This window comes from Coptis chinensis, chromosome 3 (genome assembly GCF_015680905.1).
Source record: "Coptis chinensis isolate HL-2020 chromosome 3, ASM1568090v1, whole genome shotgun sequence".
Taxonomy (NCBI): domain Eukaryota; kingdom Viridiplantae; phylum Streptophyta; class Magnoliopsida; order Ranunculales; family Ranunculaceae; genus Coptis; species Coptis chinensis.
Genome location: NC_141458.1, coordinates 32348637 through 32363120, shown reverse-complemented (window position 1 = coordinate 32363120; position 14484 = coordinate 32348637). Strand labels below are relative to the sequence as shown.

General features: G+C 38.0%; 1 protein-coding gene and 1 pseudogene across 2 annotated transcripts; both read right to left on the bottom strand.

The window, feature by feature from the left end:
- Positions 1-524: 524 nt before the first annotated feature.
- Positions 525-4904, bottom strand: LOC147509216 (uncharacterized). Of its 2 annotated transcripts, none has more exons than XM_086601545.1 (5): positions 4617-4904; positions 4339-4384; positions 4081-4219; positions 1014-1077; positions 525-910 (listed from the first exon to the last, which is right to left on the bottom strand). In XM_086601545.1, exons 2-5 carry the CDS (start codon positions 4352-4354, stop codon positions 800-802), a joined length of 330 nt encoding a protein of 109 aa, XP_086457671.1. In that variant the 5' UTR covers positions 4355-4384; positions 4617-4904; the 3' UTR covers positions 525-799. The 2 variants fall into 2 exon arrangements, with proteins under 2 accessions (XP_086457671.1, XP_086457672.1); XM_086601546.1 differs by having other exon boundaries at positions 4339-4381; positions 4617-4764.
- An 8870-nt stretch (positions 4905-13774) lies between these two features.
- On the bottom strand, positions 13775-14107 carry LOC147509215 (hsp70-Hsp90 organizing protein 1 pseudogene; annotated as a pseudogene).
- Between the last annotated feature and the right edge of the window lie 377 nt (positions 14108-14484).

Here is a 14484-nt window from a genome sequence, read left to right as displayed (position 1 = left end):
CTTCATTCGGATTTTGTTAACTGGATTTATAATAACATTTTCAATTATAAAACAAAAAAGAAAAAGGAAAAGAAAAGAAAAAAAGTTAACTGGATTTATGAAGGTAGGGCATCCAACTGTGAAAATAACGAGAGACGACAAATATGAGGGGTCCAGCGTCGGACAAAACCTCCAAAACTTTCTCATGTAAGAATGTAAGACAAAAACACTGAAGAAACTTGATCCCGGTCTTATTAGTTACTCTGTTCATTGAATTTCTTATGGATTTCATTTTATTTATGGATCAGTTATACGAGTATACGACATCAAGATTTATTAGTCACTCCAGGTTAACCATCAGAAAGTAAGCATCAACATTCAACATCAAAGGTATATTATCATCGAAAAATAAAAACACCAAAGGTATTTGAGGATAGGGGGAGAGATCACTTGGCGGTCCAAAGTCATTTGTTGGGGCAAAATAACAGAAACAAAAACAAGGCATATGCTGTTGACACACACACACACACACACACAGAACATCGTTTTCAGATCCCAAGTCAAATAGCTTTATTCAACAAGGCTCTTACGTCCAAGACAGTAGTTATACATATAGAGAGACCCTCGCCATCACTCAGACACAGAGACAAGTTATATATGTACATGAAGTCCAGGATAAACTGAACAACTAACCATTGATCAAACTGAAGACACTTCTCAGCTTAATAGAAACCCTGTACATCATAAAAGCTGCAGTGGTAATGCAAAAGTTGCTTCACGTCATTGCTGGGATGCTAAGGACACTGAACAGCACCACCATCTACACCAAACTAGGAGTTTGCTGGACACTTTGCTTGTGGAACCGCACATCTTGGATAAGTGGGTTGTTAGCACGGACAGGAGGAGAACCTGAATAGTAGGGTGGGGATGCCTGCCAAAAGCAATGACATACAAAACATCAAAAACTTCTTCGGTGAAGATGAAAGCTAGAGTGTAAACAACATGAGCCTTTCAACAGCCGACAAGAGACAAACCTTATTCATGATAATATCAGAAAGCTCTGATCCAACTTTCACGTCAACTTGCTCCCAACATTGCCTGAAGGTTGTAACGTTATCAGTTAATGTCATTAATGATGTACACGTACAATGCTAAATGCGACAGAATAACAGCAAAAGGATTAACAGCTTGTCAAAGTAGTGATAGAAGATTAGCACATGTTAGAGAATATATATCGACATACATATAGACAATTATAAAATGAGCATATACGTGTTTAAGTGTGCCTGTATGATTAGATATGCAGATGTATTTTCTCATACACCTAATAGCCTCTGTTCTCTTTTCCAACTTCCTAGGAATGCGGACAATAAAATAATACGTTCAGAACAAACCCTACATTATCTTTCTTTAGGAAAATCATTGGGAGTTCAGATTTGAGACCTGTCTGTCCCCAAAACTATAGCTCCACCGTAGCTTCAAAGGTAAACAGGGAAAAAAGCTTTTCCAGAAACACAAAATTCTGCGAATTGTTTGTTTTCTTTGACCTTAAAAAGTAGGCATGCAGATAATACTTAATGACATGCAGAGGTAGCCAGCCATACATGACCTAGAAAGCCATTGGGAGTGAGTATGTCCAAAAAGAATAGCTCCATTTTTTATTTACATTATTAGGTAAAACTTGGACAAAAGCTTTTCTGTAAAAATTCTGCCAATTTATTGTTTCCTATACCCAAAATTATACTTTCAGAGAGGGTGGCTTTAGGTTAAGAAAGAGGAGGGGGAGGGGGGAATTAATAAAGATGATATGCTATTGTGAAATGCTATAACATCACCTGAAGCACATAAATACTAAAGAGCAGAAAGTAAAGTAAAGAGCATATTAAACTACATATGAACATGCACACCACGATATGATATTAAGAAATAAATTGGGACTAAAAATAAAGCAACATTAATAGGGTATGCACATGTAGAGTCAGGTACCTGAACTCAAATGATTAATGATCAGCTGACTAGGCATAAAAGGTGAAACAACTGTTTTACACCCTGAAAACTGTTTTATACAGTTATTTGTGTGAGGGGAGGCTTGTATGACGCCCCTTTGAGACATTTCAGAAGACAGAAGTGATCAACACCCTTAAATATCACCCCCATATCTACAGAGATATTTATCTTAGATGGACCAAACTATCAAGTAGAAAAAGCATATCAGCGATGTATGACATATTATTAGGAACCATAATTACTACTGATTTTCCTTATTTTCTTTGTGTGTGTATGTGTGGAGCAGTGAGTACCGTTGAAATCTAACAGAAAGAAAGAAGTTATTAATCCATGCAGTTAAAGGCGCTTGCACTGATTACAAATTAGGGGCCAATCTACGAGCAACGTGATAAAATAAGCAATTTTAGAGGCCGTAAGCCTGACTTCTGATCCTAGGCGGTCTTAGGCCGAGGTAATAGGGGTTTAGAGCATAGGCACACTTTTGACTGCATAATGCACAATCAACTGCTGTTCTCCTTGTAAATCATCTGTCAACCATGTATTGCTCTGCAGGGGTATATTTACTTTTATCATTTTAAAAAAAATACTTTTGCTCAATAATGAGTGTCAACTATCAACTAACAACAACGGATGGAAAAAAGTAGCATCCCGATAATACCGAACAGAAAAGGAAGTAGGTTGAAATACTCGACAAGTATAGAAGGCGCATTTAAAGAAACAAAATGACCAAAAAGACAAGCATATACAGCTCAATTAGTCAAAAGAAAACCGTCTCAACTCCTAAAGGGCTAACTTAAGAGACTAACAGGCACTTAATTCTCTATCTCCTATGCCTAGTTAAAATGCCCCAGAATGACAATTGTCGCGCTCTAACCACAAATCTTGAGACAATGCATACCTGCTTTCAGTTTGGAGTAAATGGGTAAGGAGGTCTATCATCTTTCCCAGAAAAATCCAAAGGCAATTAAGTTCTATGAAGACACGGAATTTCCTAAGAAATGGGACATGGAAGAAAGATTTGTTTCACCATCCTGAATACACAAGGCATGAAAAGTTACAATAATCTCTTTCCTTCTGCTCAGAGTATTGATGGCGAGGAATGAGGATTAAGTACAGATACTGTATTTGAGACAGCATGGCAGTCTTTGTCTATGTTTGGAAACAAGACAATATCTGGTTCTGTAACAATGAAAACATGGTCATGCAAGGATTCAACTATGGTTGCTACTAATATATGTGACTTCCTTCACTAGCTAACAACAGGTAGTGCAAATTCCCTTTATTGTTCATAACTTAGAAATGCTTCAATTGATGATTTCCATAATGATAATACAACAAACAATGCAAGATATAGCGATATCCTCCAAAGTTTTAGAAACAAGCAATGAAGTATTCTGTGTCATAGTTTTCATTCAGTAATGACGGTAACTGATTTTCACCCACGAGAAGAAAATGCAATTTATTGAAACAGTGGTAGAAATATCCAGCATATGCGGAGATTTTGGGGTGTCAAAGTTTTGATTGGCACTTTAATGTCATACTGATACTACTGTTGGATCTTGATGTTCCAATTTCTTTTATTCAAGGTACTGTTATGTTGTAAATATAAATTAACTTTTTTAAATGTGGACTTTCATTTTTGCAAAATAATCTATCATCTCGAAATGTATAGCAGCTAATGGTAACAAACATATCCAGCATATCTTGGAATGTATGCACGAGATATTGCAATCACTAACCAGCATAGACCTAAAAGTTAAAAAAACAAGAAAAGGACAAAACAAGGTGAGATGTGGAGAAGTTGTTTTCACTTTTGATGCTCCAATAGCAGGCAATTATGACTATGCAGTTAATGTTGTTACTCGGTTGAAATTATGGTAACAGTGCAATTTAGGGGAGATTAATAATAACAGAACCGGTTTTTACACAGAAATGACAAAATACTGTTATATATCCTTTTCTTTTGCTCGGTAATACTGTTATATTTAGTTAAGAGACAACATATTCTATATAACAGCTTTATCTCAGCAACATCTACGTAAGCAACACATGTCCTTTTCCCATTACTAAATAACAAAAGTAGGATTGGCAAACCTCAAATCTCGTCTTCGTGGCTTAGGACACACTACTATTTCATTCTTCACCATACATTTCTCCATCATGGCAGCAGTTCTGAGTTTCCTTAATTCCTTTATTTCATCAAACAAACTCTTCTGATGCATTCTCGAACTCACTACAAATAATTTACATTCAAAACCTTAACTACCATGTCAAAAGACTTCATTAAACAATAAAGCTTGTATTACTCAAATTACCATTTTCAAAAAAACAGTATAACAAATAGTGTAATACCTTCCAAGGTCTCCATTGAAAATTTATTGACCACTTACACGATCTTCTGCGAAAAAATGGTACAGGCTTAGCTAATAAGAAAAGCAAGCAAACACAATTTCAATTGATTTTTCTTTCATTAATCATGTAATTTCAATTCAATAGAATTCATAATTTGGCAGCTACAATTCATTAGTTATTCTGAAATTAAAACATAAATAAAAAATTCCAGCTGACAACTAAATGAATATTAATATGCCATCTTAAAACTTGAACATAAATGAAGAAAAAAAACTGACCTTGCTGTCTGAGAGAGAGAGAGAGAGAGATTGTCTTTGTTTGTTTGTTATATTATTATCTCTCTCAATCTTTTGAGATGCTCTCTCTTTTCTCTACCGCCAGTGTGATAATATAAGTTGGCACGGGGAGATACCACATAGGAATCTTATGTGTTTTTACGGAAAAGGCCTTTTTATATTCAGACAGATAAAAGATTGATTGCGTCATCTGCACACGTGGGGAAGATTTTATTGTTAGGATAAGATTGTCACTAGATCCATAATTCATTTACATGGATCTCCAACATTATTTTTTGTTCCAAAGCTCCGACACTGGCAAATGGAGCATTACATTGGATAGTTGATGCTTACGCTTATTACGCTATGCATTCTTTCATAGATTTAAATAGGTACAAATATAAAAATCTACTCTTCCACCTTCCAATATAAAACACTAAAGGTTTAATGCACTTACGGTATATAATAACAACATATCACAATGTTTATTATATCAAAATGCTAAGAACAGTACTACTGACAACAGATTACCAAAATAAAAATAACATCATCTAGAACAATACATTCCTAAGTTCAGTACATACCAATATTCTTAACGTGCTATGATGTTCTTAAGAAAACGAACTTTGAGTTCAGTACTTTTAATGCTCAAGAACATCTTGTAATGCCCAGGATGTTTTCCAAAAGCTACCAACACCAGGATATAATAAAGATCGGTATCCAACACGCCGGAAGACTTCAACTCATTTAACTGATCCATGGCTTCATTTAAGACTTGTCCCTCCGGCTTGTACTGACTCTTCATTAAGTCCACAAGCTCTCCAATTTTCTTTACCAAGGGATCCTCCTTAAAAGTAGCTCTTTTACATCGACATCCTGAAACTCGTGAGCTACTTGCATCACCGTCGTGTACACTTGCATCACTGTCCCCTGATTTTTCAGATTTCTCCAAGTCCTTCTCCTTATGTGCATGTGCATTCCATGGGATCTCTACCGGCAAAGGATTAACCTTTTGATGTCTACGTAGTGATCCAGGAGGGCGCAGCGCATTCCCATTTTTATATTTCCCAAACTTTCCCAATTCCTTCTCCTTTTGTGCTAGTGCATTCCATGGGGTCTCTGCCGGTACCAGCTGTTGCAAAGGATGATTCACTAGCTGTCTTTGTTGTGATCCAGGAGGGCGCAGCACATTCCCATTGTTACATTTCCCCAATTCCATCTCCTTATGTGCCAGTGCATAAAACATTCACATCGCAGCCTGTTGCCAGGCGGCCATCCTCGCTCTCCTTGTTGTAATGGAGGAGCATTGCGTGAATCCCCATTGTGGTCAAGTTCAACTGGCTTGCTACTAAAATCAATAGTTTTCTCAAATTTCATTTTTTTGTTAGCCACATTTTCCAACTCCTTATCTGCCTGTCCCTTCCTTTTCCCCAACTCGGGCAATGGCTGTTGTTCAGGTTCCACATCGAGCATAACACTCTTCTTCTCACTGCCACTCGAACCCCTCACTTTGACATTAAGCAAAACTCCAAGTGCTTTCATCATTTTCTCTTCTTTCAAATGCAAATCAATTTGATGAGGGTTTGCTAACAGATCCTGAACCATCTTAACAAAACGCGGCAAAGACTCCCTTGCCGACTGATCATTAACTAACTTCATTTGCAACTCATGCCGCGCTTGAGCACGAAAATGTGCTTCAGCTAAACCAAAATTGTAGGATTTTATCGATATCTCATGCATGATTCCTACGATATATACAATTACGTTATACCACATGCATAAAATAAAATAAGCGGCCGAAAATGTAAGATCGTACCTTGGTCACAACTTTCAATTTGAAGTTCCAAGCTTTGATCTACGGAAAAGATGTTCTTGGCACACTCAAGATCTTCTTCTTCTTAACTTTCTTTGAGTCAAGTTCCAACCACTTAACGGAAGCAACCTTTTTCACAAACCAAGAACCAAGAACTCGACAATGGCTAGGGAGGATACCACCTATGGAATCTCCACAAATTACCGGGCTTCTACTTTTTAGAAAATGTTGGAGGTTGCCATTAAAGGAGAGAGAGCTTTTCTTGTTGTTGGGATGATTAATATGTGAGAGGTGGGGGTCTATTTATTTATAGAGGTTCCCACCTCCTCAATATTGGATAGGATAGAGTCCTATACTCATCTAATATCGATAGGATATCTAATATCCGATGTCATATACTCATCTAATATCGATAGGATAGATAGGATAGATCATATACTCATCTAATATCCGATAGGATAGAATCATATACTCATCTAATATCGGATATGATAAAGTCCTATACTCGATGGTTTATCCTTATCTTGGTGGGCGCCTATCCAACCTTATTTCCAACATCTCCCACTCGCCACAACGGGCGAAAGAAGGTTTCTAAGAGAAGCATTTAAGTAGAATGCTTAGCCATTTGTGTGTCTCACACGGCAAATGGTTCGTGTGACCCTAGCACACGTATCATGATATCTGTGAAGTAGCAAGTCGCAATGAAAAGCACGGCACAGCGCAATGATCTACCATGAAAGTGATCTTAAAGAAGATGAATCCGAAAACCTAATATCCGGAGAGTGTGTGTATACCCCAAGATCTGTTTGTTTCATCACTTTGACAAATAGCACTCATCCCTATGAGTCCACACCATAAAGTCAAAAACGTATCACATGATTCACAATTATCATCAATTGTCCCGCCGTAGAATCCCAGTGATTGTGTGATAAACCTTCAGTTCTTTTACCCTTTGCACGCAAGTCATTGTCGTCAGAGTTCTACCAACTTCCCAGTATGCATCCAGTCATCCTTTTAGTAAGAGCTTGTGGGGAGCAAACCAAAGTTACGAGTAGTCATCTTATTTTCTTGACAAGGTCAAAAGTTCAAGGAGGGGTACCATTCGATATGTTTTAAACAAAAATATATTAATAGAGCTCACATAGCAAGAATTTTAGGGATATTTCTTTTCTTGCTCTCGGTGGTCAACTATACACATGTTGTGTGAAAACATGTCATGGCAAGAGTATCTAATTTGTTTACTCAACAATATATATCTCAGTATGTCCACTCATACCATGCAAGTGTTGTCATCCCTAATGACAATTCCAAGGATACTATGCTCCCACTTGGCAACAACCGCTTGTAGGTTTAGACGAATCTTCCTATAAAGCCTGTTTCTTCTTATCCAATTATAAGAAGGGGCATGACTCGAAGACTAGGTCCACCCTTCCTATAAGGTTTAGTGACTTGTCAAGCTAAACTCCCATCGCTTAAAATGGAAGTGACTATTCATGTGAGTGAACCATCAACCCTACTTGACATACATATGAGATGATAAAATGATTATAATGAGAATACAATCGATCTAGAAAGAATGCACTTTTATTCATTAAACCATCAAAGTGTTCTTAACATAATCACATCCTCTTTAACCCAAACATTTTTACATGTGCAAGGAAGAGTTCCTTTGGAATAGGTTTGGTCGATGGATCCGCACCATCCGATCGGTGGATATATGTTGTAGAACCACTTTCTTCTTCGATCATTTGTCGTGCGTAGTGGTATTTTAACTCTATATGCTTGGTTCTTCCATGGTACTTTGGATCTTTAGCATATGCAAGAGCGACCATGTCGATCGGTCATGTGAACTAGTTCGCCAAATTTTGAGAACACCGACAAGTGTTTGATGAATCGTCGAGCCACACACCTCCTCCGTGTGGCGGAAACACATGCAATATACTTTCGGCTTCCATAGTTGAAAGTGCTATGGAAGTTTGCTTTTCTTTGCTCCGGGATATAGCACCTCCATTCATTATGTAGGTATATCCGAAGTTGACTTCCTCTCATCAAGGTCTCCACCCGGTCGGCATCGGAGTACCCAATCGGTTAAGATCTTTCCCTTGGTAGACAAGTGCCGAGTAGTCCACGGTGCCTTTTAGATACCTCATTATCTTCTTGGATGACCTTCCAGCAAATGCGACCCGGGATTTGTTTGGAACCTTGATACTAACCCAACTGCATAGCGGATGTCCGGCCTTGTACACAACATTGCATACATAAGGCTTCCGATCAAGCGCTTAGTATGGTACATTTTACATAGCCTCGAGTTTGATAAGATTCTTGGGAGACATTTTAGAACTCAAAGACTCTCCTAGACTTCTTGGGAGATCCACTTGCTTACAATCAAATCATGTTGAATCTTTCCAAAACCTTCTTGATATATGTCTCCTAAGACAAAGATAACAAGCGTTTGGGCGATCCGCGAATTATTTTAACTCCTAAGACATAACTAGCTTCACCCATGTCCTTCATTTCAAGTTTAATGACAACCACTCCTTAGTGGAATTTATCAATGCCTTATTGTTACCTGCTAACAAAATGTCATCCACATATAGAGATAGAATCACAAAACCATTTTTAGATGTCTTGACATATACGTAATGGTCCTCATTTACCATTTCAATTTGTCTTGAAGCATTGCTTCATGGAATCTCGATTTCCACCGCTAGAGGCCTGTTTTAAACCATATATGGATGCATTCGGGTTTACACATTTTGTGTTCCTCGACCCTTGATTGAAAAACCGATTGGGTTGATCCATATAGATTTCCTCTTGTAATTCTCCATTGAGAAAAGCGTTTTGACATCCATCCGTAAAGCTCTAAATCTAAATGGGCAACCATTGACAAGAGGAGACGATGGAGTCAAATCTCACTCTTTGGTGAGAAGGTGTCCTCATAGTCTATTCCTTCTTTTTGGGTGTAACCTTTTGCAACAAGCCTAGCTTTGAATTTGTCTATGTTCCTTCCGCGATTTTTTTGATCTTGAGAACCCACTTGTTCCCAATAGATCTCCCCCGTTTGGAGGTAGATCAACTAAGTCCCATTCTTTGTTTTTCTTCATCGACTCCAATTCTTCCTTCATAGCTTCCATATCCACTTACTTGTATTGGACCCGAAATAGCCTCCTTGAACGTTTTAGGTTCATCGATATTTCTTTAAAGTGCATTGGTCATATTTATCTCCCTTCAATCTCAAACCGACGTTTGGGGATATGGCCTCTAACACTCTTTACGAGGTTGGGATTGATCAATCATTTGACCAATGCCATTGTTACTAGAATCGGGGGTTGATGAAAGTTTCATCTTCGCCTTTGTTCATCGCAATTATAAGGTTATCAACTTTGTAAAGTTGTATATCCTTATCAACCTCACCCCTCATTGGGTATTGATCCTCTAAGAATCGGACGTTACGTGCTTCTATTTCTCGTGACATGCCCTCGAAGTATCCTCCCCTAGGAAAACATACCCCTTAGAAGTCTCAATCGTATCTTATAAAGATACACTTCTTTCCAGAGCACTCAACTTTCCAAATTCTCGATTTTGAGAAGTGACAAAGGCAAGACACCCCCATGGTCTAAGGTAGTTCAAAACGGGTTGTCTACCAAATCCATAGTTCATAGGGTGTTTTGTCAACAGTTTTGAAGGAACTAGGTTAAGTATGTATGCGGCCGTTAACAATGCATCACCCCAAAATGAGATAGGCAAGTTAGCCCGAGCCATCATTGATCTAACCATGTCCAAAGAGGGTTCTATTCCTTCTCTCGAGAGACACCATTCTCACGGGGGGGTATAAGGAATAGTTAGTCGCCTAGCTATACCCTTATTTTCACAGAGTTCCTTAAACTCATCGTAAAGATATTCACGCCCCGGGGTCAGTTCTTAAGGCCTTTATTGTCCTATCAAGTTGATTCTCAACTAGGTTCTTGTACTTTTAAAACAGTCCAAGGCCTCGATTTGTGAGACATCAAATACACGGTCCCATAACGTGTATAGTCATCCTGTGAAGGTAATGAAATACAAAGCCCCATGCCTTGTCACATTCATTGGTCCACGGATGTCCGAGTGAATAAGTTGTAAAGGATAAGTTACCCTTTGGGCTTTCCCAAAAGGTTTCTTGGTGGCTTTTCCAGCAAGACAACTTTCACAGGTTTCCATTTTAACAGAGGTTAAGTTACCTAACAACCCTCCCCTTGCTAAGCGGTCTATCCCATCGTGTCCAATATGTCCTAGTCTAGCATGCCACAATTGGCAACCAACCATTTTAGACATAAAACTTCAGTTTGTGCTAAGTGTAATGTCATAAAAGAATTCATTAAATAAGCATGACCTATCAAACTGTTATTTAAAGATATCTCAAGCGAGTTTTGGGAAAAATTAAACACATAGGATTCTTGAAGTAATTTCAAAACTGATAAAAGATTTCTCCTAATTGAGGGTACAAAGAGTACTTCTTCAATAAGGATGGATCTCCCACTCGCAAAAAATCCAACCTACAAGTGCCTCGTGCCCAAAATATCGCCTACACTTTGGTTTCCCATGTGGACTCTCCGAAGTTCCTTGTGGAAGTTTCCTGAAATCTTCAAACAGGGACCTATCCCGGCTTATGTGGTCCGTCATTCTGCTGAATCTACAATCCAATATTGTGATGAATCGAGATAAAGATGACAAGATACTTATCACATTGACAAGATTTCTTAAAGTAAAACTCACCTCGGGGAGAAGGACATGCCCTAGCATAGTGTCCCATCCGATGACAACGGAAGCATTCAACACTAGTCATGTCTATCGACTTCCTAGGTTTCTTTTGTCGTGGGTTAGGCTTGGCCTTTTCCTTGCCTTTCCTTTTCCACTTTTCTTGTTCCAAGGAGCCTTCCTCTTTTGGAGTTGACAACATTTGCTTCAGTTTGAACAACAGGCTTTTCATTGAGAAGCCTTTGTTCCTCAAGCTCACATTTCTTTTGCACTGTGCAAAGTTTGTGATAATCTTTGTCGTCATCGTCAAGATAAGATGAAATTGTTCCCAAGTTTTAGGTAAAGACCTAATGACAGCTTGAATTTGTTGTTCATTTGACAGACATGTCCCGCTGGGCTAACTCAAAGAACCATGTTTCTCATCACCGCGCAATGTCAGGTCATAGAGGTATGGGGGCAGCTTGATAAATTTGTCAAAGCTCATTTGTAGCCTCCTCACCGGCAATAGTCGTACCCCCAGGTCCACCTTTATCGCTTCCCATAGCTCTTTAGCCGATCCAAGGCCATCATACCGCTTCATGAAGTCATTCCTCATGGTGCCAAGTATGGCAATTCGGGCAACATTATCTTTGCTTGTATACTCATTGTACTTTTTTTAGTACACAAAGATATAAGCGACTTGTGTTAATCCTTCAAATGTAGGTTTTGCTATCGCCTCCGCTTATTACATCAATGACCTTCCTATCCTATCGCGAATTAGCCTAACTTTCCTAGACCAAAGTTCGTAATTTTATCGTTTAATAAGTCCTTTTCGTAGCATCGTGAACGGGGATTTTCCATCGGGTGCCATTCTATCAAGTTTGAATTCCAAAAATAAGATACTACTTAATAAGAATCATCTCTTAAATTAAATCTAAGTAATCCACATTTTCACATATGAGATGATCATGATAATCTACTAACATGATTCTAGCCACATTAAATAAAATCAATGCATTTGACTATCAATAACATAGAATATGCAAAAATCTACTACTTAAATTTCCATTTCATAAAATTGTTTCTACAAAAAGAGTTTCCTATCTTTCAAAAACAATGTAGAACTAAACAGAGCTAGTCAACCATGAACATAGAAGCGCCCGGGTGCCTGTGGGAGTCATCCTCATCCTCACAAATACTATCACCATTTGAAAATTACTAGCCACTTCCTCTGTTTCCCCGTGAGGAGGGGAAAATAAACCCCGATGACACATCATATGGATTTGGTTCCTTAGCATCGTCCCATAATCGATGTAGGAGAGATTTAAGGGTCGAGCCTCATTCCTATCCCTGAATAGGACCGGGGCTCTTTGGTGTATATTCCGGTGATGGTGGCTCTGTCTCTATCTTATCGATTTCAAGACAAGATTACTTTGAAAGTTCTCCTATATTGCTTAGCGGTCATGCGTTTCTTGGAAGCCCGCCTCCCAAGATCCGGTTGGATTTTCCTACAAGTTTCGGTCTATGTGACTTAGGCATTGTGCCTTTAGTTTTCATATGACCGCTGATAGAAAACAAACAATTTTATATACATGCAATAGTAAAAATCTAGATTCAAATAATTACTGCATGGTAAAAATAAACATCCTAATGTCAATTTTAATTGTGGAAAAATACATGTGAAAAAAAATTCTAAAATTTATAGAGAAATAATCTCGTAAATAAATTTCCATGTAAAAATTTCTAAGAAAAAAAATTTCCTAGAAAAAAAATTTCCACTAATTATTTCCCATAAATAATTTATTTTGCAAAAAATTAAGCAATATCTAATTAATTTTAAACAACCTAATTATTTAAAAATTAATTAAAAGATTTTGAAAAATCGCAGTTTTCAAAAATTGTAGATCACAAGATCAAAACCGCAAACAAAAGCATGCAAACCATGGAAAACTGGCTCGATGCCAATGTAGGATTTTATCGATATCTCATGCATGATTCCTACGATATATACAATTACGTTATACCACATGCATAAAATAGCGCAGCGGAAACAGAAGATTGTACCTTGGTCACAGCTTTCAATTTGAAGTTCCAAGCTTTGATCTACAGGAGAAGATGTTCTTGGCACACTCAAGATCTTCTTCTTCTTAACTTTGCTGGAGTCAAGTTCCAACCACGAACGGGAAGCAACCTTTTTTCACGAACCAAGAACCAAGAACCCACAATGGCTAGGGAGGATACCACCTATGGAATCTCCACAAATTACCGGGCTTCTACTTTAGAAAATGTTGGAGGTCGCCATTAAAGGAGAGAGAGCTTTTTTGTTGTTCTGGATGATTAATATGTGAGAGGTGGGGGGAGGTTCCCACCTCCTCAATATTTAGGATAGAGTCCCATACCTCCTCTAATATCGATATGATAGAGTCCTATACTCATATAATATCGATATGATAGAGTCCTATACTCATCTAATATCGATAGGATAGAGTCATATACTCATCTAATATCTGATAGGATAGAATCCTATACTCATCTAATATCTGATAGGATAGAGTCCTATACTCATCTAATATCAGATAGGATAGAGTCCTATACTCAGTGGTTTATCCTTATCTTGGTGGGCGTCTATCCAACCTTATTTCCAACAAAAATTAAAAGCTTTATTGAACGGATCCAATGTTACACCTTTTTGATAAGTGGTTATAGCTTCATCCAGTTTACCCAACTCCAAATAAGATTCACCAAGACGAATGTAGCCGTTGGGCCAGTCTGGTTTAAGTTTAATCGCTTGCTTTGCAATCACTACAGCCAAGTCATGTTTACCAAGAAAAAAATAACAAGCAGCAAGATATGAGTGCATGACATGGTTCTGTGGGGCAAGTTGGACTGCTAAAGAGAAGTGACCAACAGCTTGCCAAAACTTACCAGATGAGAAATCAGCTTCACCTCTGGCTTTGGCTTCCGCCATTGAAAGAGCTTGGGGGTTTGGTTTGCTCATTGTATTCATGTTCTGAGCTTCCAAGAGTCCCTAGAGTATGTAAGGTTTAGCATATAATATCGTTACTTGAACAGAATACTAGTACAAAAAAACAACACCATTCTTCAAGGTGAACAAGGATTTCAAGTTCTTACAAATCCCAACTACAAAGTAATAAAGATAAGCAAGATGTATCATGATTATCATCTAAATGTGTATGGCAAGTTACAAAGTAAGTACTTCAAAAAGCATGTCATTGTTATAAAGTCAAAGCAATGTACCCACACGACAAGACAAGCAAATAATTGCAAATGCACTGAAATTTCATCCATTAAAAACAGCAGTTACCTTGGCGTGATATGGAGATA